Source organism: Apteryx rowi, unplaced genomic scaffold, assembly GCF_003343035.1.
Source record: "Apteryx rowi isolate R43461 unplaced genomic scaffold, aptRow1 scaffold_56, whole genome shotgun sequence".
NCBI lineage: Eukaryota > Metazoa > Chordata > Aves > Apterygiformes > Apterygidae > Apteryx > Apteryx rowi.
This window is the reverse complement of record NW_020450827.1, coordinates 2,927,009-2,943,479: the sequence shown is the minus strand read 5'-3', so window position 1 is coordinate 2,943,479 and position 16,471 is coordinate 2,927,009. Positions and strand designations below refer to the sequence as shown.

Below are 16,471 nucleotides of genomic sequence, written 5' to 3'. Positions count from 1 at the left end.
GGATCGGCGGGAGCGAGGTACCGGCGGCGCCCGGCCCCCCCTCTCCTCCCCTCCCCTCGGTCCGCCGGCGGCGGCGGCGCGGCGCGGCGGGCCCGGCATTGACGGGGCGGTGTGTGGGGTTGTGTCTCCGCAGAAGCGGAGCACGGCTACGCCTCGCTGCTCCCCTACGGCGGCGGCGGCAAGGACGGCGAGGCCCTGCGGCGCCGCGCCAAGGCCAAGAAGAGCAGCAGCAGCAGCAGGTAACGGCCGTTACCGGGGGGGGGGGAGGGACGCCTGGGCCCCCAGGCCCGCGGGGACCGGCCTTGTCCGTGTCAGGGAGGCTCAGGGGTCGGGGGTCCCACAGCGATGCTGCCCCGGGGTCCCCAGCCTGGCTGCCACTACCGGCATCCCCCAGCCGGAGGGTCCCGGAGGCCCTGGGTGCCCGGTGGGTCCGGCCAAAACACCGTCACGGGGCGCCCGGCAGGTCTGGGAGACCCTGCTGTCAAAGGGAGCCTGGTGGGTCCAGCCAAAACACCATCACGGGGCGCCCAGCAGGTCTGGGAGACCTTGCTGTCAAAGGGAGCCTGGTGGGTCCAGTCAAAACACCGTCACGGGGCGCCCGGCAGGTCTGGGAGACCTTGCTGTCAACGGGAGCCTGGTGGGTCCAGCCAAAACACCGTCACGGGGCGCCCAGCAGGTCTGGGAGACCTTGCTGTCAAAGGGAGCCTGGTGGGTCCGGCCAAAACACCGTCACAGGGCGCCCAGCAGGTCTGGGAGACCCTGCTGTCAACGGGAGCCTGGTGGGTCCGGCCAAAACACCGTCACGGGGCGCCCGGCAGGTCTGGGAGACCTTGCTGTCAAAGGGAGCCTGGTGGGTCCGGCCAAAACACCGTCATGGGGCGCCCAGCAGGTCTGGGAGACCCTGCAGGAGGTCCTGCGAGAAGCAGCCATCCTGACATGCGATGTTACCGCACCCCGTTGTGCCTTGAGACAGGCTGCTGTCAGCGACCCTCAGCTGCTGGCAGGCAGCGCTGGCACTCGGGTGAGCGGCCTTGGCCCCGAGCAGGTGCCTGCGCGTTTCCGCCGTGCCCGCGCGGCGCCGCGGGGATGCCCGGCGAGGGGCGCGTCTGAGGGTGGGTCGCTGCTCGGAGCAGGCTGGAGGGGAGCAGCTGGAACCGCCCGTCTTGGGCAAACTTGGATCTGAAACTTGCAATCATGTGACGTGGCGAGTGGCTTTTTCGAAGGGAACGTGAGAGCTGGGCTTTTTATTTGAGGCTTGTAAAAGCAGTGTCCTACCAAAGCTTTGGAAGTTAAATGGATCTGAGTTTGTGAGCGTTCTTCTTAATTAAAGCAAGATTTTTTTAATATTATTTTGGCATAGTGCAGAAAACGGCCTGGTTTTTGTTTGATGCTTAGATTAAATCTTCTAGTGCTGCTTTTGTTTGATGGTGTGCCTTTATTATTCTCCTTGAAATCCATCTAGAGTCTTGACGCAGATCATTAATCTCTCATGTAAATATGCATCCAGTCCTTGGGATACTAAAAATGCTAAATGGTTGAGTACTTGGGTAACAACTCCATGTGTTGTCTACGACAGAGACTTATATTGTCCAAGTTCAAGTTGGATCTAAGCAGCTAGGTTGTTTTGTACAAGCAAGTTCTGCTAGGCTGTTTTTTAGGGGCGTATTTAATTACGCCTCGAAGGCCTGTGAATTAAACGCTCCCGTGTCTTGTTTTATTTGTTTGCTCTTCTGTTTTGTAAAACAGAAACTACTACCTCACAGGGAATGCTTGTGTTATGATACGAACTAGCAGAAACGAGGAAGTTTGCAGTTAAAGGTCTGTTTTTAACTCATCCTGCTCAGCTCTGCGGTTGGCGGCTGAAGATCGATACGCGATGTGATGCCTTCAGTACACAAACACGGCTGAGGTGGGACGCAGCCGGCGAGGGCTGCATTAACTTTCTGTTTGTCTTGTCGCAGGCTTACGTGCCAGCCTCCGGGGCGATCTTGAGTTTTGATAGTTGTGGGTTGTCTTTTCGGCGTGAGCTTCGCCTCGTGTTCCTTAAGAGTTACAGTTGTAAGCTGAAGTCAGAGCTCTGAAACTGTTCAGAGGACAGAGAGGTAGACTGAGGGTATTCTGTTAGCTTGAGCAGGGGTAAAGTTTTGGCCCAGGGCTCCTACGTATTAACTTTCACCAAAAAGATTTTTCTGGGCAAACGGAAGTTATTAGCAAAAGAATCGAGCGTAACTCTGATCACTTCTTTTTTCGTCATCTGTTAGTTTTTCTGTCACTTTAATAAGGTTAAAATCGCCTCTACGTTGTAGAGATCACGTTGTCGACTGATTTTGCAGGAGCGGTAGTATTTTCCTGGTGACGAGGGCTGACTCCGGAGAGCCACCCTTGTGCAAATAAGTGCATATCAAGCAGCTCGCAGACGAAAACACAGCTAGGAGAGAAACTTCAGCGCAGAATGAAGTCGGAGCAGGTTCATCGTGTCACGTCATCTGTGGGCAGATCACTTTGTTCCTTATTGGTCCGTTTTTAGCTGTTTGTCTAGGGAGGAGCAACTTTGCTCTGTCACTAGATATGTCACATTTTCCTTGTTCTGAACATATTTGTCCGTGTTACATAGCAGCAGTTGACCTTTGATAGTGCCTGTAGCAACAGATACTGCCCAGATACCACTCCCAGGTGACAGGGACAGGTCACTTGTTGTACCCTGTTTCTTGCTGTCTCCTGAAGCTGGGGTGTTCCCGTCTTCTCCTGCGCAGTCGTTTAAAGGCTGCTGGGTTCCCATTACTGCAGCGGAAGCTAGATTAGCTCTTTTTGTCTCCGGGTGATAAGCAGACTCCTCACGGAGCTGAGCACTTTTAAATAGAAACACAGAATGCTAAAATGTGGTCTGAGCGAACTTGTGGGTGTGCGTAGCACCTGGAGAGGCTCCGAATTTCCTTTCTGAAACATAAGCTTTTAAGCTTCTTCTTCACTTTCATGTTTCTTATGGTGAATCGTAGCGGCAGAACTAATTTCTGGGTTTTATTAAAAATAAATTGGTAATTACTGTTTTTTTGCAGTTACTTTCTTCTATTGTTATGGTCTGGAGGAGAAAAGATCAAGTTTCGAAAGTCACGCTGACGATGTGCCGGAGCTCTGCGGCTCACGTTCTAGGTTTCAGTTAGTATGGAGCGTTGCTGGCTCCTCCGTAGGTATTAAGGTGTCCAGAAATGGGTCTGGTACTACACAGTGGTGCAGCCTGTCTGCCGAGGGGAGAAGCTGGGGATCCTCTGCGCAGCTGGAAGTTAAGCCTGGAGCTGTAAGTCGGGGTGTGCGGAGCTGTCGCTGTGTTGTCAGTATGGCCGAGGCTGCGTCTCGGGAGTGGAAATCGTGCCGTGCTGCTGTTCCCGGGAGCGTGGTAGTGCTTCTCCAGGCAAGCCAATTACGCGTTTCCCTTTTCCTTGTAGAAGGGAGTAAGGGCAGGAGCTGTTGCTGTGTTCTGCACGGATATTTGACTAGTGCAAATGTGATTAAGCGTGATTAAAGCTGGAAATGGTGAAAGCTACTGGGGAACCCCCGAACAAAATACCGCAGTCTAAGCCGTTACTGCATACAGGTCTTCCGTATTCAGACAAGTCCGTTATGCGAGGTTTTTTTTCTTTACAAAGAATTAAGGGTGAGAGAGAGCAATAGGGATCTCGCATAGGGATTGTTAAACCAGTGGAGGTCTTCATGTTCTAAAAATATAATTCACCAACCAATATACATTTTTTGAAATATTAATAACTGTCTGTGCAAAAAAAAAATACTAATCAGGACTGCAAAACAAAGTTACTAAAGAGAGAATGAACATATTAATAAAAGCTCCCTGGTAGCGGGGATCCTCACATCTGTCAAAATGAACACTTACAAGGTGTTTGGCTTTTTTATATTTGCCTAGGCTGGTAGTAAAGCGCAGGCTCGTTGGCTTGCATGAGCTTGAGCCTTGTAAGTGCTTGTAACTGGGATGTGGTGAAGGGTTCAGTTTTAAAAATGAAACCTCTTTATATGGAAAAGTTTAATGGAGAAGCCCCAGGGAGCAGAGAGCCCAAGTCTTTCTTCTTAGCCGTTTACAGATGCTCTGGTAGGAAGAACTTGCTGTTCCATTACATGTCAGAATAATGTGCATCCGTTTAAATGGTCTGTGAAGAAATATGGACCTTTCGATCTCAATTGGAATCAAATGTCTTTGGACTTTTTGAGACTGTCTGGAAGCTGGATGCTGGCTTTTCAGAACGGACTGCTTTAAACAATGCCACCAGAAAGCAAACAAAAGGAGCCATGTTAAGATTAATCTCATTAGGAAGATGGGGGAGGAGGGTTGCGATGGCTTCCTAAACAATGGCTGACCTATTGTGAAACACTGCTGGCAAAGTTGCGAAGAGTAGTGCGGCTACGAATACCCCCGGTGTGGCCAGCGAGTGTCTTTGGCTCACGAGTTTGTGGCGTTGCTTGTTTTTATAGTAAACTCCTCCAGTACTGGGGCCTGTAGGAAACGTGGTGGAAGCTGGTGATCTGTAGGAGAGACTCGGGATAGGTCAGAGGGAGTTGGTACTCGTCTTTCTTTATCGTAGCAGTATGTGGGGTTTTTTACGTCTTTAGGTTTTCGGTCACGTAGTAACATTTTTTCTGATTGTGAGCAAGTGTCCTCTGAAGCTTTTCCAAGCAGTGCAGCCAGCTCTTTATCCTGAGCATGCACGCAAGCGGTCCTTACCTAAACGTCAGCCCTACTGTCATGTGCAAGGTGGCCTTTTTTAGATGTCCTCCGTTCCGACTGAGAGAAAGCGAGTAGCGGCTTGTTTTCTCTGCCCTTTCGTAGCTTAGAATAAATGAGCTTAAGGATAATTTGCAAATGGACTTAACTTTGAAACCTAGGCTGGCGTTATGCTTGTCATCTCTCGCTCACCCCTGTAAGTGTGAAATGCTAAAGGGTTGTATGACCCGGGGAATCTCTGTTTGCATGCCGTCTTCCTTGGGAGTTTGCCACCAGCTTTGCAGCGAGATGATGAGCAGGGTGCAAATGGCCTCTTCCGACTTGGGTAGCGACAGGTCCTAGTTCTGAGCTTTGTTCCCTGAGCAGCGGCGACAGAAGCGAACTTCGAATACGGACGCCAAGACTCTTGGGGCTCCTGTTGGCCATAGTGTGTTGCTGTTGTGTGGGGCAGCATGTTCTTAGTTGTTTCGGGATTCCTGTTTAAATGTAGCCTTCAGAAAAGCGGTGTTTTTCCAGAAGGTGGCACGTAACACTCAGGCTTTCATCTAAATTTCGTGGAATTGTTAACCCCCATCTCTTTGCTTCATGTGCAAATAGCTGCAGATGCTCAATCGACTTCTCTTGTACTGCGTGCGTTTCTTGCACAGCGCAATGAGGGAGAAGTCTTTAAAAAGCTTTTTTAAACATGCAGTTAGCCTAACACTCAAGGGCATCTGTGGTGTGTGAAAGTGCACTGTATTTCTAATAGGCTAAATTTCAGGTTTGTGTTAAGATGGAGCAATTTCCCTCTTTCTGCTTAGAGATAAGAACTTCTGCACTGAGAGTGTGGTGGATCTCAAGGGTCTGTGGCTTAATCTTCTGCACTAAACCCTTTGCCCCAAGTCTACAGAGCATTTGCTCTTGGGTGATGTAGGCTGTCTTGAGTCATGTCTTGAGTCATTACACTGATACAGCTCTTTAATCGCAGTCAGCATTAACCAGAACATTTCTAATATTGACTCTCCACTTTAAAATCACGTCTCTTGGTTTTACTGGCCCTTTTATTGCCGTTTGTCTGGCAACTTCTCCGTTGCTCAGGCCCGTGGGGTGTACAGTCTGTGTTGCTTCCAACATTTTTGATGTCCCCGGGGTAGCCAGCAGCTCTTTGAAATCCCCCCAGGTTTGTAGCTTTTCCAGTGAGCGGTTACTAAGGCTGTGTGTTGATCTTAATTGCAGTATATGTAGTCATACTGTGCTTGCCAACAGCAGAGGAGTTAATAACTTGTTCTTTGTTTTTCAGGTCAACACACAATGAGATGGAGAAGAACAGGTGAGTGTTTGAGATTTGTTAGGATCTGCATTTGAATGAATCTGTTCTTTTTCAGCCTACGCAGGGGTCATCTGGGTCTTCTTCCCAAGGGAGAAGTCGCTGCAAGCGCACGCTCCGTGTCCTGGTTTAGAAGTCGTGCTCTGAGCGCGGTTTGGGAATCTGACTTCAGGGAACTGAGGCAGCGTTGGAGTGGGGCAGAGAGGAAGCAAGAGGGAAGGAAAGGGGCAGCTGAATAAGGTAGCCACAGGAGCGTGTGGGCAATGCATCACGTCACTTAGCACGAGTGCTCCAACTTGAAGTATTTCCTGTCCCCGACCGCTACAACAACTATGTAATAAGCAGACGGGAATGCCGTTTAGCTGCCGTAGTAACTCCCGTGCGAGCCCAGGTTTGTGAAACTCTGAGGAATGTGCCTCTCTTTGTCCCAGCGCTGAACTTCTTAAGGAGAAGAGTGTTCATCCCTGTGGGTGATACCCATCTCCTAATTCGTGGAGGGAGTCCTTCTCCGTGGGGAGGGCATTATATCGTACCGGCCCGCAGGAGAGTTCCTCGCACGTTGTGTGGGCATCCCCGATGCAAGCCGGCCTTCGCCAGTTTGCTGCCGCGAGCGGAGCCTTTGCCTGAACGAGGACAGCAGCGTTTGTCTGACTTTGCAGAACGCAGCAGGTCCTAAACTGGCGGAGATGATGCAGTCTGTAGGATCCGGAAAGCTGTTCTCTTAACCGAAAGCACATTTCACAAGACGAAGGCCAAAGCTGTAGGTGGGCCCTTATCAAGGGAGTAAAGATTTGGAGGCTGAAGCGTTTCCTAAGGGGTTCTGAGCTTTTTCTAATCAGATTGATGAAAGGGCATCCGTTTTGGGGTAGGAGGCAGCTGGACTGGGGGTGATGATACGTGTACATTTCAGGGTGCAAAGACGTGTTCTTCACTGTAGGTAGGAGCGCTATAAATAACTTTGTGTGCTGGGGGATGCAGTGGCAAGCTGGAAGCTTCCATGAATAGGAAAGCCCAGCGCGTGTTAATTGTTCTGTGGCTTTTTAATGTTCCATTACAAGGTTTAAATTGCACGTCTCTCCTTAGTGAGCTATTGAAGTTCAGCTGAACTGTTCCTCTTTGGAATATTTTGTGTAGGTACAAGATTGGAGCTGTGAATGCAAGTAACTGTTATTATTTGAGACAGACTGGTGCAGCCTTTGTCGTCTAGCTGAAAGATGGCTTTGTATCCTTTATAAGCTTCTCTTTTTCTCTGTATGGCTTGGATCTGACTCAAACATTGCAGCGTAGTGTTGTCTGTTGCCGGTTAAGTACTCCTGTGAACTTGGTTTGTTTTTTATCTGAAGAGGCAGAAATGCCCAAGTCCCAAATGACACGGGTTAGAAAAGGACAGGGCAATTTATTCCTCGTTTTAAATGACTTAGAAAATTAGCATTTGCTTACTGGAAAACTAAAGTGTACTTAAAGCTCTACCAAAGGATGCGTTGCATCCCTCTTGCTGCCGCATTGTTTAGACCGGAGCTGTGTTGAAATCCTGTTTGTAATGTTGCACAAGTAAGTACAGTAAAATTGCTGTATTTTAAGCCCTTTGAAAAAGGGTAGCTGGAAAAAAATAGCTTATTTCTATACAGAGATCACGTACCCCTTCCTATTTCACTCCTAGTTGCAGATACCTTAGTCCAGTTCTGCTGCTGTTGAGCTGTTGAATCTTGGCCTCGGTCTTAAGACATGGCTGACGTTGGCTGCAGAAGCTTTCTTTCTTTCCCACTGGCGTAAGGACCAGTTTAGCTTAATATTTGGAGGGAGAATTATGGGTAGATGGTATCTTGCTAAGCATGAACGCTAGCATAATGAAATGGTCTGGCTGGCACGCGATGGATTTGAAAGGTCATTCGTTGTCACTTAAACAAATCTTTTGAGCTTTTTTTTATTTTTATTTTTTAATTGGCCAGTGAGACTTCTGGGGTTTAACCGTGGCAGCAGTTTTATTTAGTTAAAACATGGCAGAAATCTGCTTTTGTATAAGCCAGCTTATGCTGTAAAACTTTGAAGTGGAAACAACTGAAATTTTTACTTCAGAGTTTGCATTGCGTAACCCAGAAAATTGCTCGGTGTTGGCAAAGCTGAACGGGTTACTTCTGCATTTTCCACCATTACGTGCGTTCCTGTGTCCTATCTCAGTTTTAACATCAAAGCGCAGCTTCTGCTAGTGGATGTTTGGTTTTATTTTTTCTTGTGAGAACACCCTGCATTGCAAGGCTGTCTTTTTAACAGAATTAGCTTTGCATTTCAGTTTTGTTGTTTTAACTGTTGTAGAGCACAGTCGTGCTAGCTCCTTATCCTCAGATCTTGCAGAGGGATCGCTGCTAACTCTGCAAGGCACGGTTGAACAGGTCTGCGCAGCTCCAATCAGATCTTCCCCCTGCTATTGAAAATAGTCTTTGCGAAGGTTCGTCTTTGAACCTGTCAGTGTTTGGGATTTACTCTAACAGTAAAGACCATGTGCTTTCTTTGCATTGTAGCTCAGGAGGTGCTTTGTGTAGGCAAATCATTGTTTACTTGTAGTGAGCACAAAACAAGATAGGCAGGTAGTTGCAAAATCTCAATTTGCAGCTGCCTGTGTCAATTAGATATTTCAAAGACAGGTGTTGCAACCGGTGCCAAATAATGTGACCTAAATATTGGGGCTGGAGCGCTGAACATTAGAGAAACCTGCCCGTGTCGGGAGGATCATCACTGTCCATGGGTAAAAGGATTTCCTTGCCAATCCATAATTTCACTCCTGCATGCAACAGTGGTATGAAAGCAATAAAGCATTAGCCTATATATTAAGGCATATAAACTATGTGTGTCTTGCGCAGTGAGCCAGCGACCGAGGGAGCGCTAGCAGGCTTCTGCGCTGGGACCGCTGTTCGGCGCGGCACCGATAAGGGCCCGCGTCGGCTCGGTGAGGCTTTTGTTTTGAATGGAGCCGCGAGTGCCAAGGCAATTGATCTGAAACTGGCCGATTCCTACTAAAAATAGGTAAGGGAAGTGCTTGAAAGGATGCCGTCCCTTTACAGCTGCGTAGCACCGACACCCACTGTTCCAGCTGCCAGCGGAACAAAGCAAAGACAAAACGGTACACGCGGGGCAAAGCTTTTTGAGAGGGGGGAGAAAAAAAAACAAACTGCATATGCTTACCCCAAAAGCTGAAACGGGCCTGCAGCAGCTCCTTGCCAGCCACACACTGACGGTCCGTAAGTCGCTGGTGGGCTTTTGTCGGTGGGGTTCGCAAAAGCTCTCGCCGCTGGCCAGAGTCAGGCTTTTCAGTGAGGTGTAACGATAGCAACGTCTGGCGGCTTTTCCAGAAGTCCTGCTCATCCACAGCTCCAGGGAAAAGGCTACAGGAGCTGTGGGTGTGCGAAGCCTCTGAAAAATCAGGCCGTGGTAACTGGGTGGATCCCAGACGTTGTCTAACCGCGCAAGAACTCTGGAATGGTCGCCACGCTCAAAGCTGTGAAAAATAGCTAGTCCAAAGAATCTGTTTGCTTAGCGCTGTTCACTTTGACTGGGAAAAACGTATATTGACCATAGGCCAGTTTAAGTGCTCCTGCTGCTTTCCTCGCTCCCACAGGTCAGGCCGAAACGCACGCGACCCTATTTGATGCGGGTTGGTCTTGTCCGACCTAGCCGTCTGCAGATCCGACTCTTGAAACAGCCGTTATCTTGAAGATGTATTTAATTGTGCTGCTTTTCACGGTTCTCAGTAAAAGACTGGCTTGCGTTAAAACCTTGTCGTTAGTCTGGCGTAAATTCTGCAGCACCTGTAAAACGATGGACTGAGTAGATTAATGGAATTTGTGTGCTCTAAAAAGTATTCCTGGCACATGCCTCCTTTCCAGAAACTTTTCAGCCTGGCTGTTTTTTTATGGCTGGAAGCCAGAATGCAGGGTTCCAACTTACCTTGTTTTCCTCTGGCTGCTGTTTTCTCCCTGTACGCAGAAGTAGGCCTCTCAGCCTGCAGGACCAGTAGGTTTCGTATCAAAGAGATCTGATTTAAAGGCTTTTATGTAGCTAATGAGTTTGGAAACAGAAATCGTTTTAATCTTGAATTCTCAGTGGAGGTATATGATGTAAACAAGTTCTTGGAGCTGTAGCGTTTTGTAAAAACTGTTTGCAAGTGCTGAGCACGGTAAATTCACTGAAAACAAGAGCATCGGGTGCCAGTATAATAACCCCCCCCTTTTGCTGTAGGCTTGTGTTTTGTCGCCTGTAGAACCGACTAGTTAACTTGCAGAGCAAGGCTCTGCTTGGCCTGGGGTCCGTCTTTGTGCTGCAGAGGGAAAGACTGCGCTGAGCGGAGCGCTAGTAACTCGCAGAAATTCGGAGCGGAGAGAGACACGTCTCGGAAACACTTTTTAAAAGTTGATGAACGCCTGCGTTGGCTACTCTGCGGTTGGGGGGGTTGGGAAGGGACTTCTTTTTCCCTCAACAGGTCTGCAAATATGTTAGTTAGAATGCCTTAAGCTTTGCTCCGTGCGCATTTGTCTGAGGTACCCAGAGCTGACACCGTGGTGTTTCGGGAGCGGGTTCGTGAGCGAATCGCATGCCTTGGGGCAGCGGTGTCCACCGGGAAGGAGGAGGCAGCAGATAGTACATCCGACTTAATTGGCTGTTGTATATTTGCCAGAATCCTTAGTCTTTTGGGGCTGCGTTGATCGAGCGGTTTGGAAGAATTTCTTCTGTTTCTGGGTGGCAGTGGCTTTAAAGATCTGATCTTGGAGCGGTGTAATAACCCCGAGGGTGGGAAGGCATCTGGTATTATGCCAGAGGAAAATGCAGAGGAATAAATCCTAACCTAGATGGCCAGCTGCTATTGTTATTTATTGTACAGCTTAGGTTATAAATACCCTGATTATCTTTGCCATAGCTGCTTACAGATGCTAAATGTTCAGATAAGTGCTTTACAAACGCTGTTTAACATGTTATGTGAACTCTGCCTCTTTTACAGGCGTGCCCATCTGCGATTGTGTTTGGAGAAGCTGAAAGGGCTGGTACCACTTGGGCCTGAATCCAGCAGACATACTACCCTGAGTTTACTAAAAAAAGCTAAATTGCACATAAAGGTGAGTTTGATTTCATTTCGTTGTGGGAAACGTCGCTGGGTAGATCCGCTTTGGGAACCTTTGAGATAGGCAGCAAATTGCGCAAATCAAGTTCTGCTTTGTTGAGGAAAGCCGCCGGACTGCCCCGCCGGAGGGTTGTGCTAGGACCCGAAGGGTTCGAGGCTCAAGGAAGCGACGTCCTCGCGCTCTTAGACCAGAACATCCCCAGACCTTTAGTTTGGTGCCCGCTGTAGCCGTCAGCGTTCAGCTTTGTTCCCGTTGGATGAGTGTCAAGTCCTGTTTCAGGAGCAGCGTTGCCGTACGGATTTCAGCGCGTCTTGATCCTTAGAAAGGAAAAAGTGAGCAGCTGGGTCGAGACGTTGTTATGAAAGTACCGACTTAGGCTAACGTCGTCAAAGGTCGGTATCGTCTCTCTCGCAGTTTACCTTAGTGGTGGATGTAGCAAGTTTGTGCAACAACCAAGGCTTCTCCTTATAGGCAGGCTTGTAGATGCCTGCCGCTGTTCTTTAAAGCCTAATTTGGGTGTTTTATTTTATATATACTGCGACATTGCCCAGAGGCCTTAGGAACGGGACATGTTCGAAGTATTGGCTGATCAAAAATGAAATAATTTGGGGAGGTTTTCTTTTCTTTTTCTGTGTGTGTGTGTGTGTGTGTGTGTGTGTGTGTTTGTTTGTTTTCCTGCTGAGGAGTATTTACTGTTTTACTGCTTTTCCTTTCTCGTGGCTTTCCTCGGGAAGAGAAGTTAACATTAACTTTGAATAGACAAGACTCTCCTTGCTGAGTATATTTAGAGTTTTATGAACTGAAAGATAAAAGGGGTGGTGTTGAGGGAGAGCCCTGGCTTCAGGCTGCTTACTAATAGCTAGCTATCAAAGACTCAGAATATATAAAAATAGGATTGGGCCAGTTCCAGTCTAGCTGCATGTAAGCTACTTGGAGGGGGAAGCTTCGTTTGCGTCTTCTCCAGCGGTCTCGGGATAATTCGGATTGGACAGCAGTTAAGTCTTTAACGGGTCTCAGATCTGGTTCCTGTGCTGGATCTCTGGGGCAGACGCTGCTCTGCGGTGGAGGAACTTCACTTGATTTCCTTTGGGCTGTGCGGGAATGAAACTTGTGGATGCGCGTGAGCGGCTTTTGGTGTTTTCGGTGTGCGAGGGACTGCCTTTTAAACCGCCGTGGCGCTGGGAGTTCGCACACAGGCCAGGCGAGTAGGCAGTGCGTAAGGCTTTTGGGACAGCGTGTTTGTTCATATAGGGGTTTTGCTATCTGTCTCATGAACGCGCGAGCAGAAAACAACGTGTTAGGTAGGGGACAGCCACGTTTGAAAGAGAAGCGAAGTGTCGAGAGGTTTTGCCGGTAAACCGTGCTCATTCAGGTATGGGTGTTGGATCCCTCGGGAAAACAGTCGTAGGGTATGTGCTGGCAGCCGCCTTGGTGACTGAAGTCTGAAATGACTTGAAGTTGTTAGAGTGCAAAGAGCTCAGATTTGAGCAGGGGCAAATGGTAGCTACCATGCAAGCCATCAAAAACGGTGGATTTCTAGGAAATCTGAAAGGTTTCTGTCTCTTCCTGCGAAAAGTTCATTACTCAGCTTGAAAAGCTGTCTGCACAAATCTCTCCAGTTGCCTGGCACGCTTCAGTCGTTTTTGTGATTTCCCTCTTGCCCTCGCACTGGCTCATAGCAACTCTAATTCACCTGCTTGACGTCCTGAGTCTAGGCCTGGATACCCTTCATTAGTTAACAGAAATCGTGTTTAGATAACATAAAAGAAACCGATTTTCAGTAGTGCTGGGTACGTGGCCCTGGAAGCTAGGCTCCGTGTTTAGAAGGCCGAGCCAGAAGACCGCGGGCCTTAGCCTGCGATGTGCGGAGGAGCTAACGGTGCCTTATTTCTCAACCTGCAGAAGCTTGAAGAATACGACAGAAAAGCAGTACACCAAATAGACCAGCTGCAGCGGGAACAGAGGCATCTGAAAAGGCAGCTGGAGAAACTGGGCATAGAAAGAGTAAGAATGGACAGTATAGGATCTACCGTTTCCTCCGAGCGCTCCGACTCCGACCGAGGTGAGGCCCCGCGGCCGGCGAGGGCTGCGCGCTCGTTGCCGAACGGCGTTTCGAGGTCTCGCTGGCCGCGCTGTAACGCTAATCTTTGTGCTTACAGAAGAGATCGACGTGGATGTTGAAAGCACAGACTGCCTACCTGCAGACCTGGACTGGAGCAGCAGCAGCCTGAGCGACTCGGACGAAAGGGGAAGTCTGCAGAGCGTCTGCAGCGACGAAGGCTACTCCAGCTCGGGCGTTAAGAGGTTGAAGTCGCAGAGCAATCACAAGCCCTGTCTCGGTCTATAAGAAGCGACTCCTGTAGCCGTTTCATCCTTTGCTGTTTCCCTGTTGGATCTCGTTAGGTAGTATTTTGGACCGTCCCGCAATTCTCTTGCACGTAAATCTAATGTACCACCAACGTTATTGAAGTCAGCTTTGCCTAAGTCCCAGCACAGTGCATAGGGTTGTGGGTTACAAGCTACTCTCTGGAGCACACATCCGATTGCATCCACTAGCTTCTCTTCCTGTCAGTAAACTCACCTCTGTGAGACCGTACATTCCAACCAAATTGCGAAGCGCCCGAGAATATTTTAGCAGTAACAGCGACCTAAAAAAGCCTCAGCATTTTGTTTTTGTTTTTGTTTTTTTTTTTGGCTTGCTGTTAGTGCCTGGTATTCTAGATCTACTTTGTATTTGCCTAGCAACATAACGTATCTAATCATCAGAAATAGGGCCCAAAGGTAACTTGTCTGGGCAAAGCTCTGGAGGGAGAACCAACCTACCGACCTAATATTTAGTTTAGATCTGGCGGCGGGCGGAGGGAAGTCCGAGAACGGCGCGCGGAGCATTTCGGCCGTGTCCCGTCTTTGACGTGGGTGATAATTGCACTGTGAAATGCTGGCGCGTCGATTTGAGGACTTATCTCTAAACATTCAGGGTAGTAGCGTAACCATATAACCTTTGGCCCGGTCCCGCTGTCTTACCGCGGCTCCTCCTGATTTTTGAAGGCCGCGGTGGGAAAGCGGGAGAAATCCCGCGAAGGCCGCTCTCGCGTCGGCACCCGCCGAGAGACGCGGGGAGTTCTGGCGGCAGCGGGGCTGCGGGGACCGATCTCGGGAGGTTTTGAGCCCCCTCTGCGAAAAGAAAGGCGCTTCTCCCCGCACGACTGGGCCGCAGGACCTTGGCAAGGGAGCTCCTGCTCCCCCTCTTGCAGAGCCTTTGAGGGGACGTCTTCAGTTTTTACACATCTCGCGAGTTTCTTTAATACCTAAAACCAAATGGTACTAGACTTCTCCTGTGCAATTGATGACCTCGTGCATTACAGCTGCATATTACTGTTCTAGGCGAGTTTTCCTAGAAGCTTGTTCATGCGTCTTGTCTCTGGGACAATTTTTTCTACCTCAGAGAGATGAACAAAGATTATCTCGATCCCTTTAGCACAAAAATAATTATGCCTCATTTGTTTGACAGAAGCGATGCTTGGTCCCGTCCAAACCTGTTATGCGAAAGTTAGCAATAACTGAGCGATGAGGGTAGCTGCGCTACCGGCGGCCGTCAGCGATCGAAAAGGGCACGTTTTACAGAATGTTGCTTGATGTTACTACAGTTAGTCAGTAGAGCGTTATTGGCATTTAAGCACTTCTTCAGCTGGTTGAGTTATTTTTAGGCACCCTAAAATTGGTTCGCTAAGGATTTTGGTTGCCGCCTTTGAGAGAGGGAAGAAAAAAAAACCAACAAAAAGACAAAAAACAAGGCACCCTTCCCCTCCCCCGAAAGCTGTGGTTTCAAACCTCGCAACACTTTCGTTTAAGCTAACTAGAGCACATGTAAATGTACATAAAACACATGATCTATAAATAGTATTTATTCATTTTATATGAAACTAATGTAATGGAGATACATTCTTATGACTTTGTGCTTTTATAGATGTTCTGGAAACTTTGTACGTAGCGGTCTGCTAACTGAGATATATAGATTTCTTCGGTCCTTTTTGCTTGAAACATTTTAAGGTCTTTATATTCAGCCCACTCGGCAAACCTTTCGCAGCGAATATTAAACACTCGATTCCAGTAATACGACCAACTCGCTCAAGGTGACCAGAGAGGCCCTACCATTCAGCTAAAAGCAACTTTACTCTTCAAGGGCTACGTAGCTGATTTAGCGATAGGCAACAAAAATGGGCTTTCAGACTTGCCTGCAGTCTTTAAAACTTAATTTGAAAAAAATGCAATTTCTAGGACTTCACTAGTCAAGCTGCCAAAAGCCACTAAGACACTCTGTAAAGTGCAAATGAATGAACTATATAAAACTTGATTTGTTTGGTTTTTTTAAAAGTATCCTTAAGCTATTTTTGGATCATTTGAACTCTTTGAAAAGCAAGCGGATGGGAGACGGGGCTAGTGGATTGCGAAAATCTCCAAAGTATGTTCTCTTTTTGTGTGTGCTATGTTTTAAAAGAAAAAGAAAAAAGGATTTTTTTTTAAAACAGCTGGGATTTTCAGACGTCCAGCATATTTGCACTGAACTACAACTCGTATGCCTTTTGCATCTGTACGCCTGCTTCCGAAGTCCGAGCAGAGCATCTTCAGAGAGCTAGCTCAAACCCTGTGAACTTAAAAAATATAAAGAAAAAAGAAAACCAAGCTGAATATCTGCACTTTGAGGTCCTTTGCTCCGATACGTTTTTGCTCGAGAGACCTCTCTAGCTTTTTTGTTCCGAGCGTTGCATAAACTGCCTCACGACTCCAAACCTAGAGTTGCAGATGTTGCTACCTTTTTCGAGGTGAAAGTAACTTTAGACTTTTGGAAAGCATCAGAGGGGTAAATTAGAGATACGAAATTGTGTACTTTGTTTTTTATTTAGACGTACCGAGTCTTAAGGTTTCGACTGTGGTTTTTTTTTTTTTTTTAATTGTTGTGCCTTTTTGAGTTAACTGCATTCTTTTTTTTGGTGAAATACTGTGTGGTTTTTGTCCCGATATAAACCAGTAATTCTTTGACCTTTGCACTGTTTGGATGTGGTCCTCTCGATCTCGATGGCTTAGAAAATTTTGAACTTTTGAAAACGATGCACTAACGTCAAACTGACACAAGGGTAAATACGGTGTTTTTTCCAAAACTCTAGGCAAGGGAAGTACATTCTGCTGCTCGGGGCTCCGAGGCCGCAGTCGCGTTGACCGGGACCATCTTCGGCAGCTTCGGGTCTCTCCAGGTCCTCCCGTACCGGTCAGCGAGCCCGGCCCCGGGCAGCCGAGTCTGCTCCGAAGGTTGCAGAAATGGTAGCA

General features: G+C 48.1%; 1 protein-coding gene across 1 annotated transcript; it reads left to right on the top strand.

The window, feature by feature from the left end:
- Window position 1: 1 nt before the first annotated feature.
- Window positions 2–16,191, top strand: MXD1 (MAX dimerization protein 1; the record flags this gene model as incomplete). The annotated part of the gene is made up of 6 exons (XM_026081693.1): window positions 2–17; window positions 134–239; window positions 6,009–6,038; window positions 11,026–11,140; window positions 13,049–13,208; window positions 13,306–16,191. Coding segments are annotated over 6 exons (615 nt in total), but the record flags the coding sequence as incomplete, so codon positions are not given.
- Between the last annotated feature and the right edge of the window lie 280 nt (window positions 16,192–16,471).